A 21,950-nucleotide genomic window follows, 5' to 3' on the forward strand; every position below is an offset into this window, starting at 1 on the left:
TGATGACGTCTGTCTGTCTTTACTGCCTCAGGAAGGGAAACAGCCCCCTGGATGGCCCAATTTGCAAAGCTAATTAATGACAAAGCTAACAGCCGTTTCGGGATGCCCTGTCTCCCATTTGGAGCCTAAAGTTCCAGAGTCCGCTGTCCACTCCTGATCCCCGCCCCAGTGGAGTCGGTCGCCCCAACTACCCGCCGGAGACTGCCGGCCACCTGCCCCGCCACGCCCGCTCACGCCCCGGCCGCCGGCAGGCTCACCTGGCACAGCAGGTCCAGCGCGTAGCCGGCGCATTTGGTCCACATAGCGGCGTCCACGCGGGCTGCCAGGGCGCCGAAGCGGCGGGCCAGCGTCGCGTCCTGCTCGGGATCGCAGCAGCCGAAGGCCGAGTACTGCGCGCAGAAACGCAGTGGCTGCGGCGGCCGGAAGGGCGGCCTGAAGTCCAGACACTGCGGGTGCGCGGCGGCCCGGAGCGCCCGCAGCGCCAACAGCGCTCGCAGGGCCAGCAGCGCCGCGACTCCGGGCCCGGCCCGTGGCCCTGCCATGCCGCCGTCCCGCCTCGCCCCGGCCCGGCCCGCGGAGGAGGCGGCGGAGGGTGGACGCCCCCGGCCGGCGTGGCTCCGGGGAGCCGCCGGCGTGCCCCGAGCACCCGTCTGCCACTGTGTCTGCCCCGTCCCGGGCGCTCGCGGGGAAGGGGCGGTCTCTCCCGCCCGGCCCGAAGTTTGGGGCCCTCCCCTTCTAGAAGGTCTTCTCTAGCTGGGACATCCGGCGGGACTGAAGGCAGAGGGGCGCCGCGGGAACACCGCAGAGCTCCGCACAGCCTCTGCTGCTTCCTCCTGTACCGGAGCCTTTTCGGACTTGGCCTCTTAGAAACCCTGAGTCCCAATGTGTTTCCAGTGTCCCCGGGAGCCAGGGAGGCACAGGAAGCCTGGACTCCTGGGTTCCAGTTCCACCACCCACTGTGCTGGGGAGGAGACACGGTGTAGCCAGGACTAGAACTCCCATGTAGCTACTTAAAAACAGGGATGGGGGTAAAGGGCAGGTGGTGTTAGCCAGGGACTCAAGAAGTGAAACCTAGGCCTAGGGGTGGGGAGGGAGCCCCCACAGTCCACCCGTGGCCAACACCCCTCACTTTTTCCCGGTCTCCTTTCCTGGGCAAGCAGATTTCCCTTCTCACTTCTACATAGGAAGCCCAACGGGGCTACCTCCTGGGGTAGGTGTCCAGCTCTCCATCCTGCAGCCCCTGACCCACCTTCAGACCCCCTCCCCACCACTACCACACACACACCCTGCTCCACCCACCGCTGGAGCACTCTCACAGCACCAAGAACACCCCTGCACTTCCCCAAGCATGTCAGAGCAACTTGCTCCTCCCCATTTTCTCTGGCAAACTCGGCTCTGTCTTCTTGGCTCCATTTATCACACATCTTCTGTAGGTACTTTGGGCTGCCTTGGGAACCGGTCTGTGTCTTTATACCAGTGCTCCTGACAGGACTGGGGTAGATTAGATTTTGCAGGGCTAGGAGCTCTCACTGGGCTGTGGCTAGGAGCTCTCACTGGGCTGTGGCTGTAGCCTGAACAGATGCAATGTGAGTCAGTGTCTCTACACAAGACCAGACATCTCTAAGTATTTAAAACAGAGGGAATTTAACAGAGATAACTGATGAAAAAGAGGCTAAGAGGCCATACAGGGGATAATATGGCAACCTCAAGACCAGTGACAGTAGGAAGTGCCCCCAAGTCCTTGATGGAGGGACAGCAGGTGTTTTTGCAGCCAACATGCCATGGTGACCTGACTGGAGCTGGAGACAGCCACTGTCAGGGATTCTGCCAGAAACAGGGGGAGAAATACCTGGTTCTCCCTTCCTCCTACCTCCAGCTTCCCCCTGTGCCTTTCCCTGGCTGAACCTATCAGGGAGCTTGCTGAGTCAGGAACCCAGGGAATGCAGCCTACAGGGCCCCATGCACAGACAGCTCAGCAAAGAAAGAGCTGGCCAGGGAAGAATATCTGCAGTTGTCCCTTCTTCCCAGCTGGAGTCAGAACAAGGTGTCACTAACACATGGAAAAAGGGCTGGGATGGGTATAGTGAGGTGGGCATGGCATATAACCTGGGCCCTAGACTGACAGCTAGCAAGATTACCTCAAGATTATCCAGTACATCATGGATGAATTTCCAGAAAAAGTCATGAGGCATGATAAAAGACAAGAAAAGTTACATTCTGAAGAATTATAAGAACCAGACTCAGCTATGGCATAGATGCTGAAATTATCAGACAGGGAATTTAAAATAACTATGATTAATACGTTAGAGGTTCTAATGGGAGTGGTTGACAACAAGCAAGAACAGATGGTTAATATGAGCAGAGAGAGGTAAACTTTAAGGAAAAAAATTGAAAGCTATATTAGAAATCAAAAACTCTGTAAGAGAAAAATGCCTTTGACGAGTTCATCAGTAAACTGGACACAGCTGAGGAAGAAATCAGTGTACTTGAACATAGATCAATAGGAACTTCTTAAACTAATGTATAAAGAGAAAAAAGAAATAAAAAACCCCCCAAACAACGGAAACATCCAAGAATTATGGGGCAATTTCAAAAAATGTAAATATATGTAATTGGAAAACAGGAAAGAGAAGAAAGAAAGGAACAGAAGAAATATTTGAAGTAATGGCTCAGAATTTTCTAAAATGAATGACAGATACCAAACTTCAAATCCAGGAATTTAAGAGAACATAAAGCAGAATAAATACCAAAAAATCTACCCCTTAGGCGTATCATATTCCAACTGCAGATAACTGAAGATGCAGAGAATTCTTAAAAGAAATGCAGGGGGGCAGTGGTTTGCCTACAGAGAAACAAGAAGAAGAATTACAGCAAAATTCTCATTAGAAATGGTGCCAGCTGGCTGGGTACAGTGGCTCTGGCCAGGTGAGGTGGTTCATGCCTATAATCCTAGCATTCCAGGAGTTCAACATGGGCAGATCGCTTGAACTCAGGAGTTCAAGACCAGCCTGAGCAAGAGCGAGATCCTATCTCCACTAAAAATAGAAAAAAATTAGCCAGGCATTGTGGTGGGCACCTGTAGTCCCAGCTGCTTGGGAAGCTGAACTAGAAGGATCGCTAGAGCCCAGGAATTTAAGGTTGATGTGAGGTAGGCTGAGGCCATGACACTACCCAGGGCAACCAAATGAGACTCTATCTCAAAAACAAAACAAAAAAGAAATGGCACAAGCAAGAAGAGAGTGGAGTGAAATATTTAAAGTGGTGGAAGGGAAAACTCATCAACCTAGAAGTCTATATTGAGTCAAATTATTCTTCAGGAGGGCAAGAGAAAGGAAGCCTTTCCCAGAAAAACAAAAACAGAAGGAATTCATCACTAGAAGACCTGCCCTACAAAAAATGTTAAAGGAAGTTCTTGAAGGAGAAGGAAAATTATACAGGTCAGAAACTCAAGGTATCGTGTGATTATAGCATGTGGATAAGTGAAGTGAATGACAGCAATGTCATAAGGAAGGAGGGGTGAATTGGGAATACTCAGTTAAAAGTTAGTTGCATTGAAGTGGTACAGTGTTATTTGGAGGTGGAATTATATTACTTAAAAATGTATATTTTCTCTGTATTACCTGCTCAAATTTTTCTATAAATCTAACTTTTCAAAATAAAATATATTAATAAAAAATTACTATATAAATAAAATGTGATTAAACACTCTAAGACAACTACTAAAATAGTTTTTAAAAGAAGTATAATGATATGCTTAGAAAAGTAGTAAAGTGACATTATATTAATAAATGTGCAATTAAATCCAAAGAAAGCAGAAAATGTGGGAGGAGAACCAAAGAACAAATATAATCAATAGAAAAGAGGCATGCACATAGTAGATACTAATCTATCTTCAGCAATAATCACTTTAAATGTAAATGATTGAAATAGATCAGTTAAAAGACATAGATTCTTAGAGTGATTTAAAAAACAAGGGCCTAGGTCGGTAGAGCAAGAGGGTAACCAAGTAACAGCTTCTTTGCAACTAGGAGCAGTAAGATTGGGGAGAGAAGACTCCAGGCATCTCTGGCTTGTGGGCTCCACCCAGAAACATCCCTTTGGGGATGCAGGGAGACAGCAAAAAACTTCTGGACCCCAGGAGGGGGACAAAAGCAGTGGAGAAGTGGCAAGTGGTTGTGAATGGGCTACTATAACTGTAACTGCAACAGCAATGAGATTGCAGTCAGGGAAAGCCTTCCCTATGGGTTGTTTGTTTGGACTTGGCCACTCGGTTGAATTATCTTGGAAGAACTTGGGTGAGAGTGCGGGTGACTTTAAGCATTGTCCAGGGCACTGAACTAAGCCACTGGGTTGGGTGGAGCTAACATTGTTCGGCTGTGGGCCATGTGTGCAGCCATTGTGGGAGAAGTGCCCCTGCAGGCTCTGCCCTCAGGGTTGCAGAGCGAGGCTCAGGCTGGGAGACCTTGGACAAGTGATCTAGTGAGTGATGACTGAGATGCCAGGGAAGAGCGGAACTTTTAGTGTTTGGCAGTGGGAGGGCTGCCTTGCAGCCTTGGCCCTCAGGGGCATGGAGTAAGGCTGGTTTTGGCACACTGGATAAGCAGACAGCCACTTCAGGAGCGACCCCAGTGACAAGGGCTTTCCTGGGAAAGCTTCTGCTTAGCCAAGGTTAACAGTTTAAAGTGTTTTTTAAGCAGGCTGAGGAGAGATTTAGGTTCTCAACCCTGCAGGGTTTGAGGGCAAAGTAGTCAGCAGAGACCTCCGCTGTCCATCTGTCATAGCTGTATCAACATTGTGATTAGCATCTTATACCCCAGAAGATCACCTGTTGACCAGACAACATTCAGCAAGATATATACACTGCTTTGTTGTTGTTTTTTTATTTCAACTTCCCCCCCAGATTGTTTCTTTTTTTTTCTTTCTTCATTTTTCTAGTATAAAAATAATTTTCCATGGTTGTCTTCTTTAATAATAAGAACTTCATTTATGCTAGTGTTTCTGTCTCTGTTATTTGGTTTTTCCCCAAATTTTATCATGTAAGGTTTTCTGTTTGTTTGTTTTGGTTTGATTTATGGTATTTTTGTCTTTCTTCTCTATTTGGTGGAGGTGGGGTAGCATGTCTACTCAGGCTGGCAAAGAACAGCTGACCTCAAGGGAACTACACAACCCAGCACCCCCAGAGGTTAGGGGGTTTTAAGGTGTGGGTCAATTTTTATTACTCCTGTCTCCCTCTTTCTGTGCCTTTCTCCTTTTTGTCAATACTCACCCCCTCTCCTTTTTTATTTTTTAAATCTTTTTTTCCTTCTTGCTCTTCAATCTTCTCATCCCTTTAGTCCTGTACCAAAAGGACTCATCAAAACCTTAGGCCAGAGACACAGTAACTTAAAGAGCAAGAGGAAGTTAAAGGAAAATTAGGGCAAGGAAACAGATAAAAGAAAACACTCATGAGGAAGAATCAGCAGAAAAATCCTGGCAACATGAAAAACCAGTCCAGAGCAAACCCCCTACCCAAGGGACCGTGAGGTAGCTACTGCAGAAGATTCCACCTATAAAGAAATGTTAGCATTGTGGAAAGTTAAGTGGAAAATAACCAAATGGAAATCCAAAAACAGAATCGAACAAGAGATGAACAATATGAAGAATATAGAAACAATATGGCAGAGCTGAAGGAATTGAAGCAGTCAGTTAGGGAACTTAAAGATGCAATAGAAAGTAACAACAGCAGCTTAAACCATGCAGAAGAAAGCATCTCAGAGGTAGACAACAAAGCTCTTGAGATAACTCAGTTAAAGAGGCAGAAAAGAATAGAGAGAAAGCAGAACATTCACTGACAGAATTATGGGACTTTATGAAGTGTTCAAACATATGAGTTATAGGTAACCCAGAAGGGAGAAGAATGCCCCAGAGGAATGGAAGCCATACTAGAGAATATTATAAATGAAAATTTCTCAAATATCACCAAAGATTCTGAAACACTCCTTTCAGAGGTACATCGGACCCCAGGTCACTTCAGCTCAAATAGAGCTTCTTCAAGACACCTGGTAATAAGTCTGTCCAAAGTCAAGACAAAAGAAAAGATTCTGCAAGCTGCCAGGGGTAAGCGCCAATTGACCTACAGGGGAAAATCCATCAGGGTGACTACAGACTTCTCTAATGAAACTTTTTTCAATCTAGAAAACAATGGTCATCTACCTTAAATCTACTTAAATAGAACAATTTCTAGCGCAGAATTCTATATCCTCCTAAGCTAAGCTTTAAAATTGATGGAGAAATCAAATCTTTTACTGATATGCAAATATTGAGGAAATTTACCACAACGAGACCAGCTCTACAGGAAATACTTCAACCTGTTCTACACACTGACCATCACAATGGATCATCAGCAAAGTAAGCATTCAGAAATTAAAGTCAGAACCTAGCTTGCACCATGATGCAAAACATAAAAGTAAGCAATAGACTTTCACAAAATAAGGTGAATAGAATGCTACCACACTTATCAATTATCTCAATAAATGTTAATGGCTTGAATTCCCCACTGAAGAGGCAAAGACTGGCTGATTGGATTAAAAACATAAGCCGTCCATCTGCTGTCTGAAGGAAACACACCTAGCCTCAAAAGAAAAATTAAAACTCAGAGTTAAGGGTTGGAAGACAATTTTTCAGGCAAATGGAATTCAGAAGAAAAGAGGGGTTGCGATCTTACTTTCAGATACAAACATATTTAAAGCAACCAAAGTCAAAAAAGACAAAGATGGGGGCGGCGCCTGTAGCTCAAGGAGTAGGGCGGCGGTCCCATATGCCGGAGGTGGCGGGTTCAAACCCAGCCCTGGCCAAAAAACCACAAAAAAAAAAAAAAGACAAAGATGGACACTTCATATTGGACAGGGGGAAAATACAAAAAGACATTTCAATTCTAAATATTTATGCACCCAACTTAAATGCTCCCAGATTCTTGAAGCAGACCTTAATTAGTCTGAGCAATATGGTATCCTATAACACCATAATAACAGGGGACTTTAACACTCCTCTTACAGAGCTGAACAGATCCTCTAAACAGAAATTAAACAAAGATATAAGGGACTTAAATGATACCATAGAACAATGGTTCTCAACCTTCCTAATACTGCGACCCTTTAAAACAGTTTCTCATGTTGTGGTGATCCCCAACCATAAAATTATTTTCATTTGGCAATTTTATGGTTTTGGATCACCACAACATGAGGAACTGTATTAAGGGTCGCGAAATTAGGAAGGTTGAGAACGACTGCCTTAGGACAACTGTGCTTGATAGACGTACATAGAATTCTCCATCCCAAAGCCAAAGAATATACATTCTTCTCATCAGCCCATGGAACATTCTCCAAAATTTGTCATATCCTAGGACACAAAACAAACCTCAACGGAATCAAAAGAATTGAAATTTTACCTTGTATCTTCTCAGACCACAGGGCACTAAAGGTGGAACTCAACTCCAACAAGAATGTTCAACTCCACACAAAGGCATAGAAATTAAACAACCTTATGCTGAATGACAGTTGGGTGCAGGAAGAAATAAAAGAGGAAATCATTAACTTCCTTGAGCATAACAACAATGAAGACACAAGCTACCAAAACCTGTGGGATACAGCAAAAGCAGTCCTGACAGGAAAATTTATCACTTCAGATACCTATGTCCAAAAAACAGAAAGAGAGCGCATCCACAAACTCACAAGCCATCTATGGAAATGGAAAAAGAAGAACACTCTAAGCCTAAACCCAGCAGAACAAAAGAATTATCCAAAATTAAATCAGAGATCAATGAAATTGAAAACAAACAAAAAAAAAATCAGTCAGAAAATTAATGAAACAAGGAGTTGGTTTTTTGAAAAAATAAATAAAATAGATAAACCTTTGGTCAGACTAACTAGAAATAGAAAAGTAAAATCTCTAGTAACCTCAAACAGAAATGATAAAGGGAAAATAACAACAGATGCCACAGAGATACAAGAGATCATCTCTGAATACTATAAGAAAGTCTATGCCCAGAAATTTGACAATGTGAAGGAAATGGATCAATATTTGGAATCACTAGACTTCCCTAGACTTAGCCAGGAAGAAATAGAGCTCCTGAACAGACCAATTTCAAGCACTGAGATCAAAGAAATAATAAAAAATCTGCCCTCCCCCAAAATGCCGTGGTCCAGATGGCTTCACACAAGAATTCTATCAAACCTTCAAAGAAGGGTTTATTCCCATAGTGTAGAAATTATTCCAAAAAATTGAGGAGGAAGGAAGGATGTTCTATGAAGCAAACATCACCGTGATACCAAAACCAGGAAAAGACCTAACTAAAAAGGAGAACTTCAGACCAATTTCATTAATGAATATAGATACAAAAATTCTCAACAAAATCCTAGCCAATAGATTACAGCTTCTCATCAAAAAAGTCATACATCATGATCACATAGGTTTCATCCCACGGATGCAAGGCTGGTTTAACATATGCAAGTCCATAAATGTTATTCACCATATCAACAGAAGCAAAAAGAAAGACCATATGATCCTCTCAATATATGCAGAAAAAGCATTGGATAAAATCCAGCAGCCTTTTCTAATTAGAACACTGAAGAGTATAGGCATAGGTGGCACATTTCTTAAACTGATTGAAGCTATCAAACCCACAGCTAATATTTTACTGAATGGAGTAAAACTGAAAGCTTTTCCACTTGGAACTGATACCAGACAAGGTTGTCCTCTAAAACCACTTCTATTCAACATAGTGCTGGAAGTTCTAGCCAATACTATTAGGCAAGAGAAGGAAATAAAGGGCATCCAAATGGGAGCAGAGAAAGTCAAACTCTCCTTCTTTGCTGATGATATGATCTTGGAGAACCCCTAAGACTCAACCACAAGACTCCTGGAAGTCATCAAAAAATACAATAATGTCTCAGGGTATAAAATCAATGTCCACAAGTCAGTAGCCTTTGTATATGCCAATAACATATAGCATAGATGAGAGGCTAATTAAGGACACAATTCCCTTTACCATAGCTTCAAAGAAAATGAAATGCCTAGGGATATACCTAATAAAAGAGGTGAAGGACCTCTACAAAGAAAATTATGAAACCCTAAGAAACGAAATAGCAGAGGATATTAACAAATGGAAGAACATACCATGCTCATGGCTAGGAAGAATCAACATTGTTAAAATGTCTATACTTCCCAAAGCAATCTACCGATTCAATGAAATCCGTATTAAAACACCAACATTGTACTTTCAAGACTTGGAAAAAATAATTCTTCATTTTGTATGGAACCAGAAAAAACCCTGTACAGCTAAGGCAGTTCTTAGTAATAAAAACAAAGCTGGGGGCATCAGCATACCAGACTTTAGGCTGTACTACAAAGCCATAGTGGTCAAAACAGCGTGGTACTGGCACAAAAATAGAGACATAGACATTTGGAATTGAATAGTAAACCAGAAAATGAAACTAACACCTTACACCCACCTAATCTTCGATAAACCAAACAAGAACATACACTGTGGCAAAGACTCCCTATTCAATAAATGGTGCTAGGAGAACTGGATATCCACATGTAGAAGACTGGAACTGGACCCACACCTTTCTCCACTCACAAAAATTGATTCAAAATGGATAAAAAACCTAAATTTAAGGTATGAAATGATAAAAATCCTCAAAGAAAGCGCAGGAAAAACACTGGAAGATATCGGCCTGGGGAAAGACTTTATGAAGAAGACTGCCATGGCAATTGCAACAACAACACAAATAAATAAGTGGGACTTAATTAAGCTGAAAAAGTTTCTGTACAGCTAAGGAAACAACCAAAGCAAATAGACGATCTACACAATGGGAAAGGATATTTGCATATTTCGAATCAGACAAAAGCTTGATAACTAGGATCTATAGAGAACTCAATTCAATCCACATGGAAAAAGCCAACAATCCCATATATCAATGGGCAAGAGACATGAATAGAACCTTCTCTAAAGAAGACAGATGAGGGCAGCGCCTGTGGCTCAAGGAGTAGGGTGCCGGTCCCATATGCCGGAGGTGGCAGGTTCAAACCCAGCCCCGGCCAAAAACCACAAAAAAAATAAAAATAAATAAATAAATAAATAAAAAAGAAAGATGGGTTTAAAAAAAAAAAAAAAGAAGAAGAAGACAGATGAATGGCTAGCAAACATATAAAAAATTGCTCATCATCCCTAATTATTAGAGAAATGCAAATCAAAACCACCCTGAGATAACACCAAACCCCAGCAAGAATGGCCCACATCACAAAATCTCAAAACTGCAGATGCTGGCTTGGATGTGGAGAGAAGGGAACACTTTTACACTGCTGGTGGGACTGCAAACTAATATAACCTTTTTGGAAGGAAGTATGGAGAAACCTCAAAGAACTCAAGCTAGACCTCCCATTTGATCCTGCGATCCCATTACTGGGCATCTACCCAGAAGGAAAAAAATCCTTTTACCACAAGGACACTTGTACTAGACTGTTTATCACAGCTCAATTTACAATAGCCAAAATGTGGAAACAGCCTAAATGCCCACCAACCCAGGAATGGATTAACAAGCTGTGGTATATGTACACCAAGGAATACTATTCAGCCATTAAAAAGATGGAGACTTTACACCCTTCGTATTAACCTGGATGGACGTGGAAGACATTATTCTTAGTAAAGCATCACAAGAATGGAGAAGCATGAATCCTATGTACTCAATTTTAATATGAGACAATTAATGACTTAGTACACGGTGAGGGGTCGGGGAAGGAGAGAGCAGAGAGAGAGAAGGAGGGAGGGGTGGGGGAAAGGAAGAGCAGGGAGGGGAAAGGAGGGAGGGAGGTGAGGGTCTCGGTGTTTGACACACTTTTGGGGGCAAGACACAATTATAAGAGAGACTTTACCTAACAAATGCAATCAGTGTAAACTAGTTTCTTGTACCCTCAATGAATCCCCATCAATAAAATAAATAAATAAATAAATAAAAAACAACAAACAGGGCGGTGCCTGTAGCTCAGTGGGTAGGGTGCTGGCCCCATATACTGACGGTGGCGGGTTCAAACCTGGCCCCGGACAAATTGCAACAAAAAAATAGCCAGGCATTGTGGTGGGTGCCTGTAGTTCCAGCTAATCGGGAGGCTGAGGCAAGAGAATCACCTAAGCCCAGGAGTTGGAGGTTGCTGTGAGCTGTGTGAGGCCATGTCATGCTACCAAGGGCAATAAAGTGAGACAGAGTCTCTAAAAAATAATAAAATAAAAAAATAACAAACAAGGGCCTAAATCTACGCAGTCTACACAAAACCCACTTTAAAAATAAAAACTCAGGCTCGGCGCCTGTGGCTCAAGTGGCTAAGGCGCCAGCCACATACACCTGAGCTGGCGAGTTCGAATCCAGCCCTGCCAAACAACAATGATGGGTGCAACCAAAAACTAGCTGGGCACTGTGGCGGGTGCCTGTAGTCCCAGGTACTTGGGAGGCTGAGGCCGGAGAATTGCTTGAGCCCAGGAGTTGGAGGTTGCTGTGAGCTGTGATGCCATAGCACTCTACCCAGGATGACAGCTTGAGGCTCTGTCTCAAAAAAAAAAAAAAAAAAAAAAAAGACTCAGGTGAAAAATAAAGAGGTGGAAAACGTCGCCATGTCACCACTCATCAGAAAAAAGCTGGAAGAGCCAAATCAATTTTATATGAAACTAACCTTAGTGATGTAGAAACCAGAACTGAGTCCTCTAGTTACCACCAGTGGGGGCAGGAGCTCTGTTTGTTGAACCCCCAGGGGACAGCACCTGGTACATACCAGGCAATTTATTATTTGTACAAACAAATAAGCTCATAAATGGACAAATGGATGAATGATCAAATGCTCTGACTTGGGTATTTCCACACCCTGAGCTCCTGCCATAGCCAGTAGCCATAGGATAAATGACTTAGTTTCACCAAAAGTTGTCTGGAGCTAGAGATGTTTGCAGTGGGGCAGGGAGTACATTTCTGGCAAGTGGGACAAAGCTGTCCCTTTGAGCTGAAGGTGCCTCAAGCTCTGTCTGATGGAAACACAGCCTCAGAAGCCACTCTCTGGCTGAGAAAACTTCCCAATTTTCTTCAGCAAATGATTCACGGCCCGCAAAGGATGCCAGGCACAAAGACGATGCCCAGCCCTGCTTCAGATTCCCCAGGGGACCCCATGCAGGGCTCTCCCCCACCTGAGCCTCGGTTTGCTTCCTGAGTGGGAGAGGGGAAAGGTGAGACCAAATAGCTGCTGGCCATTCTGTATCAGGAGGGCTGCACGACAGTGTAGGAACATTGCTTATGTTTTCAGGAGTCCAGTGGGCATTGTTGGCTGCCTGAACTGGGACACACAGGCCAGAGGAACACCCAGCACCTCTCTGGCCAGGCTGGGTCAACGTGGGCAGCTAAGCACCCGCGTCTGCAGACCAGACAGCTGCTGATTACATGGTTGTTACTTCCTTTGGAGTGCCTGCCCCACTATAATCCTCTCTGGGGCCCAGGCCTCCTCTGGCCACTCTTAGCCACATCAGTAGAATGTGCCAGGATCGTCTTGTGAGTGCTAGGGAGTAAGTTGGTCATTCTGCCACCCCAGCAGCAGGACAGCCTGTGTGATTTGGGTCACTGCCAGGTGAGGCATCTGGGGCAGCAGAGGCCTCAGACCAGAGCCCAAGGGCTCTTGTAATTCCATACCTATAGGAAATTACAGAAAGCAGAAGAAGGAACACCCAATAACATGCCACCAGACTTCACCAATGTTAATATTTGATCACATTTACTTCAGATGTCCGAAATCTTTTTTAAGACATGAGGAACTGTGCACCACAGTGTGAGAGGCTATGTGGGCTGGTCATCAAGAGCCTTGGGTTTGAGTCCTGGCTCTGCAACTGATTCTGCATCCTTGGATAGGTCATGCAACCTCTCTGAGCCTCAGCCAACTCCTCTGTTAAATGGGGATAATGAATGAAGCTGTGAGAAGAGTGGCTGCATGCAGTATGTGCTCAGTAAGTGGGAGCTATGACAGACCCTCACATGGGTTGAATGACCCTTTCCCCTGCTCTTGGGGGATGTTCTCCTAAAAGTGGCCATGTGCAAGCACCATGGAGGACATAGAACGTTGCCTGGCATGTTCTTAAATTTTTTATAAATGGGCTCTTGCTGTGTATGTTTTTGTTGCTATTTTTTGGTAACTTGGGTCTTTCCCCTCCCTCCAGTGTTTGCCATTCATCTGTGGTGAAGGGCGATTCATGTGATTTAACTGCTGTCCAGAACACCACTGTCTGCATAGGGCCACCTTCTGCAGACCCTGCCAATCACCAAAAACCAAATCAGACCGTCCCTGAAGACCTCCCTGCGTGGCAATCTCCTGGTTTCTTTTTAAAACATCAATTTTTAATTGTAAACTTGGGAAAAGAAAAAACAAAAGACAGAAATGGATATTTATTAAAAATCTGCAATTGTTGCAATCAGTGTAACCTGGCTTATTGTACCCTCAATGAATCCCCAACAATAAAAAAAAAAAAAAATCTGCAATTGTGCCAGGGGCGTTGCCTGTGCCACCTCGTGCTGGCCTCAAGTTGCACAGTTTGGCACACCAGAGATATCTGGCACTAGGTCTCATTGCTTCTCCTAACCCCACCCAGGTGTCTGTGGGACCTCCAGGAATCCCTCATTGCTTATGAATCTTCGGGGGTCTCCCATGAACTCTGGGGTGAGTTGGCTGTTATTCTGCCATCCCCATGACGTTTCTTACCACCACTCCCACAGCCTGCAACAGCCTGTGTTGCCAACACTCTCCCCATCAGGTACAGGTGGAGAACCTGAGGCATGAGAAGACAACAATGAGTCATAATCAGTTCCTAGAGCGAAAGGCTCAAAGTTTGAACCCAGTGCCCACCAGCTCCAGAGGCAGAACTCTTGCCTGAAGGCCACAGGTGGAGGTGGTGGCAGTAGAGGGCAGGAACCCAGGGTTCCTGACTCTCAGGACAGTGCTCTGGCATAGATCTGAGACCACACCAAGCTAGGACTTCTGCTCCACATTTCAGCCTTACCAAAGGCTGGAGATCACTTGTATAAAAATGCATTTTTAGGCCAGGCAGGGTGGCTCACACCTGTAATCCTAGCACTCTGGGAGGCTGAGGTGGGTGGATCGTCTGAGCTCACAGGTTTGAGACCAGCCTGAGCCAGAGCAAGACCTCATCTCTAAAAATAGCCAGGCATAGCGAGTGCCTGTACTCCCAGATTCTTGGGAGGCTGAGGCAAGAGAATTGCTTGAGTCCAACAGTTTGAGGTTGCTGTGAGCTATAATGCTACAGCACTCTACCAAGGGCAACAAAGTGAGACTCTGTTTCAAAAACAAGAAAAAGAAAAAGAAAATACATTTTTATATATGTGATTGATTTGAAAGAGAAGCATCAGCTGCAGAACTCAGGGGGCCTGTGTGTGGCCTCTTGGAGTGGAAAAAATGAAGGGGGAGCCTTTGTGCTAATCCCAGAACCAACAGTTTCTTGGGAGGGGAGATCCTGGAGTTCAGGTCCAGCCTCTCATGGCTGAGACAGGAAAACTGAAGCTCAGAAACAAGGAAGCCTGGCCCATGGCCAATTTCCTCCCCTAGGAGCTATCTCTCACCCCACCCCCACCTCACCTGTCTCCCCTGCCGATCAATCCAAAGCCATTGGAGTCTTTACAGCATGGGCAGGGATGGGAATGCTCCTTAGAATGCACTCCCCAAGATTATTTCCAAGGAAGCACCTCATCCATTCAACATCTCAACTGCTTTGCCCCAAAGTCTCCACTCAGGGCAGCGGGCAGGGGCCCTTGCTCTCTGTTGCCTGGACATCCACACCTGCTCTACAGTCAATTTTGTCTGGGGCTGTCCTATCTGGGCCTGTAGAATGCTTCTTCCTTGGGTCCCCCATGTTTCCCCCTAAACCCCACTCTACCTTTAGCACACTGAGTATCCCATGCCCCATGCTACTAGATCTCTTTTGGGTCAGCATCAGAAGACCCCAGTGGGGATGTGCTTCAAATTTACCCCTCAGAGGGGAGGCAGTGAGTGGGTAGGGACACAAGACTGACCATAAATTGGTAACAGGTTGTCGGGGCCTGGGACGCCAGGTCGCCTGCCCCAGCCTATGAAACTGTCAGGACACAGACTGCTGTGCTACCTTGCTCGGGATCAACTCCCCTCAGGTGTTGGAAGGCAATTCGTCTTAGCAGGAGAGAGAGAGAAACAGTCTTAGTACGAGAGCGAATTTTAGCAGTCTTCTGTAGAAGGGCTCTGGGCAGGCGCCCTCTGAGCAGGAGCAGTAGAAGAGTTAGAGTGAGCAAGTCCGTGAGAGAATGCATCCAGACTAACCTTTCCTGCAGCTACCTACAGAAGTGATCCCGTGGCTATTTGCCCCACAGGTGTTGCGTGACCCGAGAAGCGAACAAGCAGCAGCTTTGCTGTAGGTGTAAACTCACTCCTGTAATTATTAAGTCAAGAAACAGACTATACACCGTGGGATGGCATATAGCAAAGTTCTTTATTCCAAGTTTAAGTTTTATACTCTTCCAGTCACGTACACACCTAATCCATTATCTATTAGCTGAATTTTAACTTGAAAGGAAATATTTATCATATCAATGTAACCACTAGTGTAGTAAATCCCTTGCTCTAAACAGTGACTAGTTTTCCGAGCAGGGCACAAAGACGAAGCAGCTATAGGGGAACAGAGTTAATAGAAGAATATCTTCAAGCATTCACTCAGTTTACTCAGTATGAAGTAATGACTGTGACCTTCCTTCAGGGCAGAGCACCTATAGACCTCTGACAATATGTTGTTAACATATGTCAACCCTCTGGCCCGTATCTCTGAGGAAGGGCGGCATGCCCTTGGATCTCAGGCTTCACGGGGTGTACTGCTTCAGAGAAAAGGCCTAAGGAATTTTACAATTCCAAAAAAGCCTAACTCTGTGAGTAACCCAGGGGGGTCCAAGCCTCTTAAGCCTCTGGAAGAAAAGCATGTCATTTTAAACTCACACTGAATTTACTTTGTGTGCTTGATGTAGGATAAGTTTATTTCTAAATATTATCCTACACACAGGTATGGAGACTGCCAAGCACTGATACTCATGTGCTTGTGCTCTCTTGTTAAGGAGAGCCAAATCCCTTCCCCATGCCCTTATCACAGAGGTATTATTGAGATATCATGGTGTTTCTTACACTTACCGAGCATTCAAAGCTTAACTCTTGCTTCTCCTTCCCTCAAATCATCTGGTCTCCTACAACAGGTAGAGCAGGTGGTGGAAATTTAGGGCTCATGATCATTACACTGCCCTGCATTCTGTATGGGTTCAAAGTTCCCTGCCAGAGTTTGAAAATTAATAAATCAATTTTTTAAAAAAGCAAATGAAAAACAATAACACCCCCCTTTGGAATGCCAACCTGTCCCCTTGGCCTACCTTCTTCCTCCAGCTTGCCACCAACTGCCTGGCCTCATCCCTCTAACCATGCAATTCAGGGCTCAAATCTGTGCTCTTTATAACTTACTGTGTGGCCTTAGAGAAGGCCCTCACTGAGCCTCAGTTTCCCCATCTGCATTACTGTGCTCCTCATCTGCACTGCACAGCCTAACTTCTTCTGGGAGATTTAGACCTCAAGTGTTCTCTTCTAACATTTCATATGCTCTGTTCTGTAAAATATGGTTTCCTGGTGTTGTTAACAGGGACTGGGGTCACATAGGGTGCCCTGGTCAGATAAGTTTGGAATATCAAATTATGAGCACTTTCTAGAGATTCAAGACACAACTCTGCATGCTTGGGCTCTGAAAAGTCCTGCAGCCAAAACCTGGTTCATTATTTGCCTATTTAAGGCTTATTTTTTTGGCAGCACCTGTGGCTAAAAGGAGTAGGGTGCTGACCCCATATGGCAGAGGTGGCAGGTTCAAGCCCAGCCCTGACCAAAAAAAAAAACCTTATTTTTCCTAACATAATAAGTAACACTATTCTAGCCTATCTAAGTTGGAGCCCTCAGATCACCATTTCCCCATCTGGGTAGAGAAGAGTTAAATGGGAAATGTAGCAGAAGCCTCCCAGAGTGGGACTGCCAGATGCCACCCCAACCCCCCAGCACCTCTGTTCCCAGCCCTCACCTGTCCCATGCAAACTCTCTTGCTGCACAGAAGCCCTGGGAGGCACATGTCTGTGCACTCTGAGCTCAGGTCCCCAAGGACACCTTGGGCTGGGAGATTTTCTGAAGCCAAGTGCAAGAGTTCCTGCCTCCAGGGAAGTCCCTCTGCAGCCTCCCTTTTCTCAGCACAAATCCCGTGAGAAATGATGGCAGCATTGCTCCTTCGCTGCCCAGCTCCCAGGCATCCCTGAGCTGCAGCCCGGCTCCAAGACATGCCCTGACTCCACTCTCAGTGCTCTTCTCACTCCCTGGGGGCTTCCAGTCCTGTTCTGGACCTGGGGAAATGAGCCAATGGTAACTGAAAGGTATCAGAGCATTTTTTTCAAAACCAAAGGTCCAGGGGAAATTCCTAGCACATGATGTCAGAGTGAGAAAACGGGGTTGCTGTTTTGCAGATGGGAGAACTGGGCCTGCCCTTTCTCCTCCTCTGCCTCCAGGAAGGACAGTGGTCCCTGTAAAGGACGGAAGGGCCCTGAGTCCACAGAGCAGCCTTCACCTGCTAACCCCAGATTGATAAGAGGAATAGTTAAACCCCACTTAGAACATGTGCCAGAGCCTCCTTTGATCTGTTGCTGCCAGCCCAGGATCACTCCCACTCCACAGCACCCTGGGGGCCCCATTGCAGTTTGCACTTTCATCCCAGCTCCAGGGGGCTCTGGCTGGGCCCATACCTGGTTTACCTCCACCCCAGCTCTGCAAATCTCAAGCCACAGGGGCCCACACTCCCCTGGCTGAGATATAGCTCTAGGGTCCATAGTGTAGGGTGTCTTACTTCAGGGGCTCTGCCAGATATCACAGACTCTGTTGGTTGTCTCCACAGTGTCAGGTCAATTCCCCTGAGGCTGCAGCTGAGACAACAGAAGTGTGAAAGGCAAAAGTGTAAAAGGGACTTCCCTGAGGAGCTTTGTCAGAAGCCTAGTGTGCGTGACAGATGCCCTCCCCAGTGCATTGGGCACCTTGCCCCTCCTGTGGGTCCTACCTGCCCCTGGGAAGCTCAGTCCTTAATGGGAATCTACCCAACTGGCTCACCCAATCACCACATGGCCAGACTTGTCCAGGCAGGTCTGAATCTCGGCCATGGATAGAGCTGAGGAGTTGGGGGGGGAGGTCTGCTTGCCACCTTCTCCTTACCCCTACAATGTATATACAGATAGTCACAGGTGGTGTGTGTGTGTGTATAATGTGAGTTTGGAATAGCCCTAGTGAGAAAGGAAATCATCATATAACTGCCTCAGGATCCCCAAGGATTGTAATATACTGAAATAATGGGCCAGTGTACCACAATGGACATTTATAGGGATAAAGTTAAGTTCAAATACCTGCCTGTAGGGGTGGTGCCTGTAGCTCAAGGAATAGGGCGCCGGTCCCATATGCCGGAGGTGGCGGGTTCAAACCCAGCCCTGGCCAAAAACCACAAAAAAAAAAACAAAAAAAAACACAAATATCTGCCTGTACATAAATAGCACCTGTGAGATAGTCTAAACAGAAGTCAGGTGATACAGCCACCCAAAATGCTACTGTGGTCCTGGATGCATTAATAGAGGTCTAACTCAGAACAAGGGACATGATCCCCTATTTGGGGTTTGGCTACTCAGAGCAACTTTGTGATAAGAAGGTCAAAGGCAGAGTATTCAGAGATAGTGTGTAGGATGTCGAGAGGATGCGATTTTAGATTTTATGAGAAACTTGATATATTTAGGCAATAGAATAAAAGAGGGATATTTGGGGATGGGGTGAGGGTCTATGAATGAGAAAGGGAAGCAGCCCTTCTCTGTGATGCCCAGAGGGTAGAGCTGCAGCCATCAGGAACGAGGTTTCAGTTCAGTCTAATAAACATGGATCAGGTTTACCCCAAAAGTAGTGAGCTTCCTGTCCTCAGAGGTAAGCCAGTAGAGGCTGCCCAGATACCACTCTGAGTGCATTTAAGAAGGTCCCTGCTACAGCCTTGATGACCCCTAAGCTCTACCCCAACACAAGAGTTCAGGATCTTCAAACACATACACGCCCACACGCATGTGCAAAGCTACTCCTCCTCTTCCCCTCCCCCGACTCAGGGTCTGGTCCCAATGGATGGCTAGTGTACTACGGCAAGAACCACAATGTAGGTCAGACTGTGCCTCATAGGCAGACAGGGTGCTGGTAGCATTGCTGCTCTCACCCTAGCTAGCCCTGCCCTGTGTCTACTCCAAGCCGCCACCTTCAGCCCCTACCCAAGTCTTGCCCCAAGTAAGTCCTCCTGGTGTGGCCTTTCCCTTAGGTCTCCACCACACATCCTGGTCAATTCTGGGGTGGGGGGCAGGGGGGACCTGGAACCTCCAAAGAGAGGCCAGAGGAGGGACTCCAGAGCACCAGGGCCAGTGGGACAGTCACAGCCCACTGAGAGAGAGACTCCTTTGGAACACCAGGAGGGCATGGTGGGTGGTTGAGGGGTAGAGTACTACACCAGAAGTCACTGAGTCCCTACAAGTTCTAAGCAGAAAGAACCCCATGGTTAGTCTAATCCCACATGAGGAAACAAGACCTAAAGAACAAAGTCTCTCTCATTGTCCTATGTCTAGGCTGTGCTGGGGCCGGAACTACAAGGGGATCAGTTATGGGCTGAATTGTGTCCCCCTAAAATCAATATGTGGAAGTCCTAACCCCAGGACCTCAGAAGGTGGCCTTATTTGAAAATAGAGTCATTGGGCTTGGTGCCCATAGCTCAGTAGTTAGGGCGCCAGCCACATGTACCGGGGCTGGAGCATTTGAACCCGGCCCGGGCCTGCTAAAAACAACAGTGACAACTACAACAAAAAAATAGTCAGGCATTGTGGCGGGCACCTATAGTCCCAGCTACTTGGGAGGCTGAGGCAAGAGAATTGCTTAAGCCCAAGAGTTGGAGGTTGCTGTGAGCTGTGACGCCACAGCATTCTACCGAGGGCGACATAGTGAGACTCTGTCAAAAAATAAAGAAAGGAAGAAAGAAAGAAGGAAGGAAGGAAGGAAGGAAGGAAGGAAGGAAGGAAGGAAGGAAGGAAGGAAGGAAAGAAAGAAAGAAAGAAAAGAAAGAGAGAGAAATAGAGTCATTGCAGATGTAATTAGTTGAGATGAGGTCATTAGGGTAAACTAATCCAGCATGACTAGTATTCTTACAAAAGGTACATTTGGACAGACAGACAAGAACCTAAGGAGAATACCACATAAAGAGGAAGGCAGAGATCACAGTGAGGTTTCCACAAGCCAAGGAATGCCAGCAATTGCCAGTAGCCCCCAGAAGCCAGGAAGAAGCAGGGAACAGACTCTCCCTCACAGCCTCAAAAGGAACCAGCTCTGTCCACACTTTGATCTTAGATTTCCAGCCTCTAGAACTGTGAGAGTAAATTTCAGTTGTTACAGCCACGCTAGCAAACTAATACAGGATCTTTGTGACCAGGGAGTCCCCACGTCCTGTACCCCAGTCCCCCACTCCCACATGCTCCCATGCACACCATTCTGTCCACAAGCTGGCAGTGGCCTTGAGCAGATAGATTCCCTTTATTACCTCCCTGGCTCTCTTGTAGTCCACAGTGCCCAGCCCTATCATCTCACTTGATCTTCACTGCAACTTTCTTAGGTGATATTGTCATTAACCCCCTCTGTATATATGAGGAAAGTGAGGCCTACGGATGTTGGGCTGGAATCTAGGCCAGTGATGCAGTTCTGCAAAGGCTAGTAGAAGGAGGTGGAACAAGATGATGCAGCACAATGGATTAGGGTACGGTGAGTGGCCCTGGGGCATTGGGCACTCTCCGTTGATACGAATAACCCCCTGCCTACTGTGAGAGCACGTGTAGTGAGAATAAGATAGAGCCAGTCAGGCTAGGGCTTTAACCTAAAAGGGTGTGTCTTGATTAGTTTAGAGCAATTGATTTAGGAGATTAAGTTTTGAATTAGAAATGTTCTGGGTCATGGGTTATGTCAATTATTGTTTATTATGGGTTATGGCAATTACTGTTGTTTAAAATAAGGGTTAATTACTACTGTTTAAGATAAGGGTTAGTACAGTTCTTGCTTTAAACTTTTCTGTATAAAACTGTGATTTTGGAAATGGAAGAACCAAGCAACTCTCACTGTTCTCTAGAATTGCTGGCCTTCTGATATATAAAGTTTGATGGACCTTTCCCTATCTCTCCATATTGGCTGACAGTGACAGGTGGCCAGATCCTCTTGGTCCAGTAACAACTGTGCCATGAAGGGGGGGCATGAGTTCTGCATTGTTGGGGGGCTTGTACCAAATGGACTCAGAATCCCAATACAAAGGTCCCAGAAATTGGACTCTGAGCTCCTTGGGGCTAAATCCATAAACACTGGCAGCCAGTGGATGTTTAGTCCATACTAGACATCCTACAGATTCCTGAAGGTTATCCAAGGAAAGGGAGTATAAATAAGGGAGGTCTGTTTAGCTTATTCAGAAAAGGTCTTTTTAGATTGGGAGTTTCTAAACTGGGACCCCATTACTGGAGGCAAGCAAGCAGTTGCTGAGTAGTCCCTATAGTTATGCTGTAACTGAGGGGAAAATTAAGACACTTCCAAGTCTTTTCTGTTACTGAGTCTGTGAGTCTATGACTTCTTAAATCTTCAAAGTATTTTTAAATATAGGTTAACACTTTTAGATAGTATGAAAGTCAAAAAGTACAAAACTAAATTCAGTGAAAATAGTTCCTTCTTACCCTGTGACCCAGCCTATGCCCCAGCCTCCCAGCTAGCCTTCTGGAAAACCCTGAGTGATGCCAATCTTTGTGTGATCTACC

General features: G+C 45.6%; 1 protein-coding gene across 3 annotated transcripts in view; it reads right to left on the reverse strand.

The window, feature by feature from the left end:
• The window catches only part of HHIPL1 (HHIP like 1), a 73,518-nt gene that overhangs the window by 31,033 nt on the left and 20,535 nt on the right, over nt 1-21,950 (reverse strand). The window contains exons 1-3 of one of the 3 annotated variants that reach the window (XM_053601124.1): nt 17,954-19,308; nt 17,144-17,456; nt 16,222-16,356 (exon numbers count right to left, since the gene is read on the reverse strand). Coding sequence is in view for 1 of the 3 variants with exons in the window: in XM_053601122.1 (XP_053457097.1) it covers nt 258-542 (285 nt within the window). In the remaining 2 variants the exon portion in view is untranslated. Of the gene's footprint in view, nt 1-257; nt 800-16,221; nt 16,357-17,143; nt 17,457-17,953; nt 19,309-21,950 lie in introns of those variants that run through there. The other 2 variants (XM_053601123.1, XM_053601122.1) reach the window with 2 other exon arrangements.

Source organism: Nycticebus coucang, chromosome 9, assembly GCF_027406575.1.
Source record: "Nycticebus coucang isolate mNycCou1 chromosome 9, mNycCou1.pri, whole genome shotgun sequence".
Lineage (NCBI taxonomy): Eukaryota > Metazoa > Chordata > Mammalia > Primates > Lorisidae > Nycticebus > Nycticebus coucang.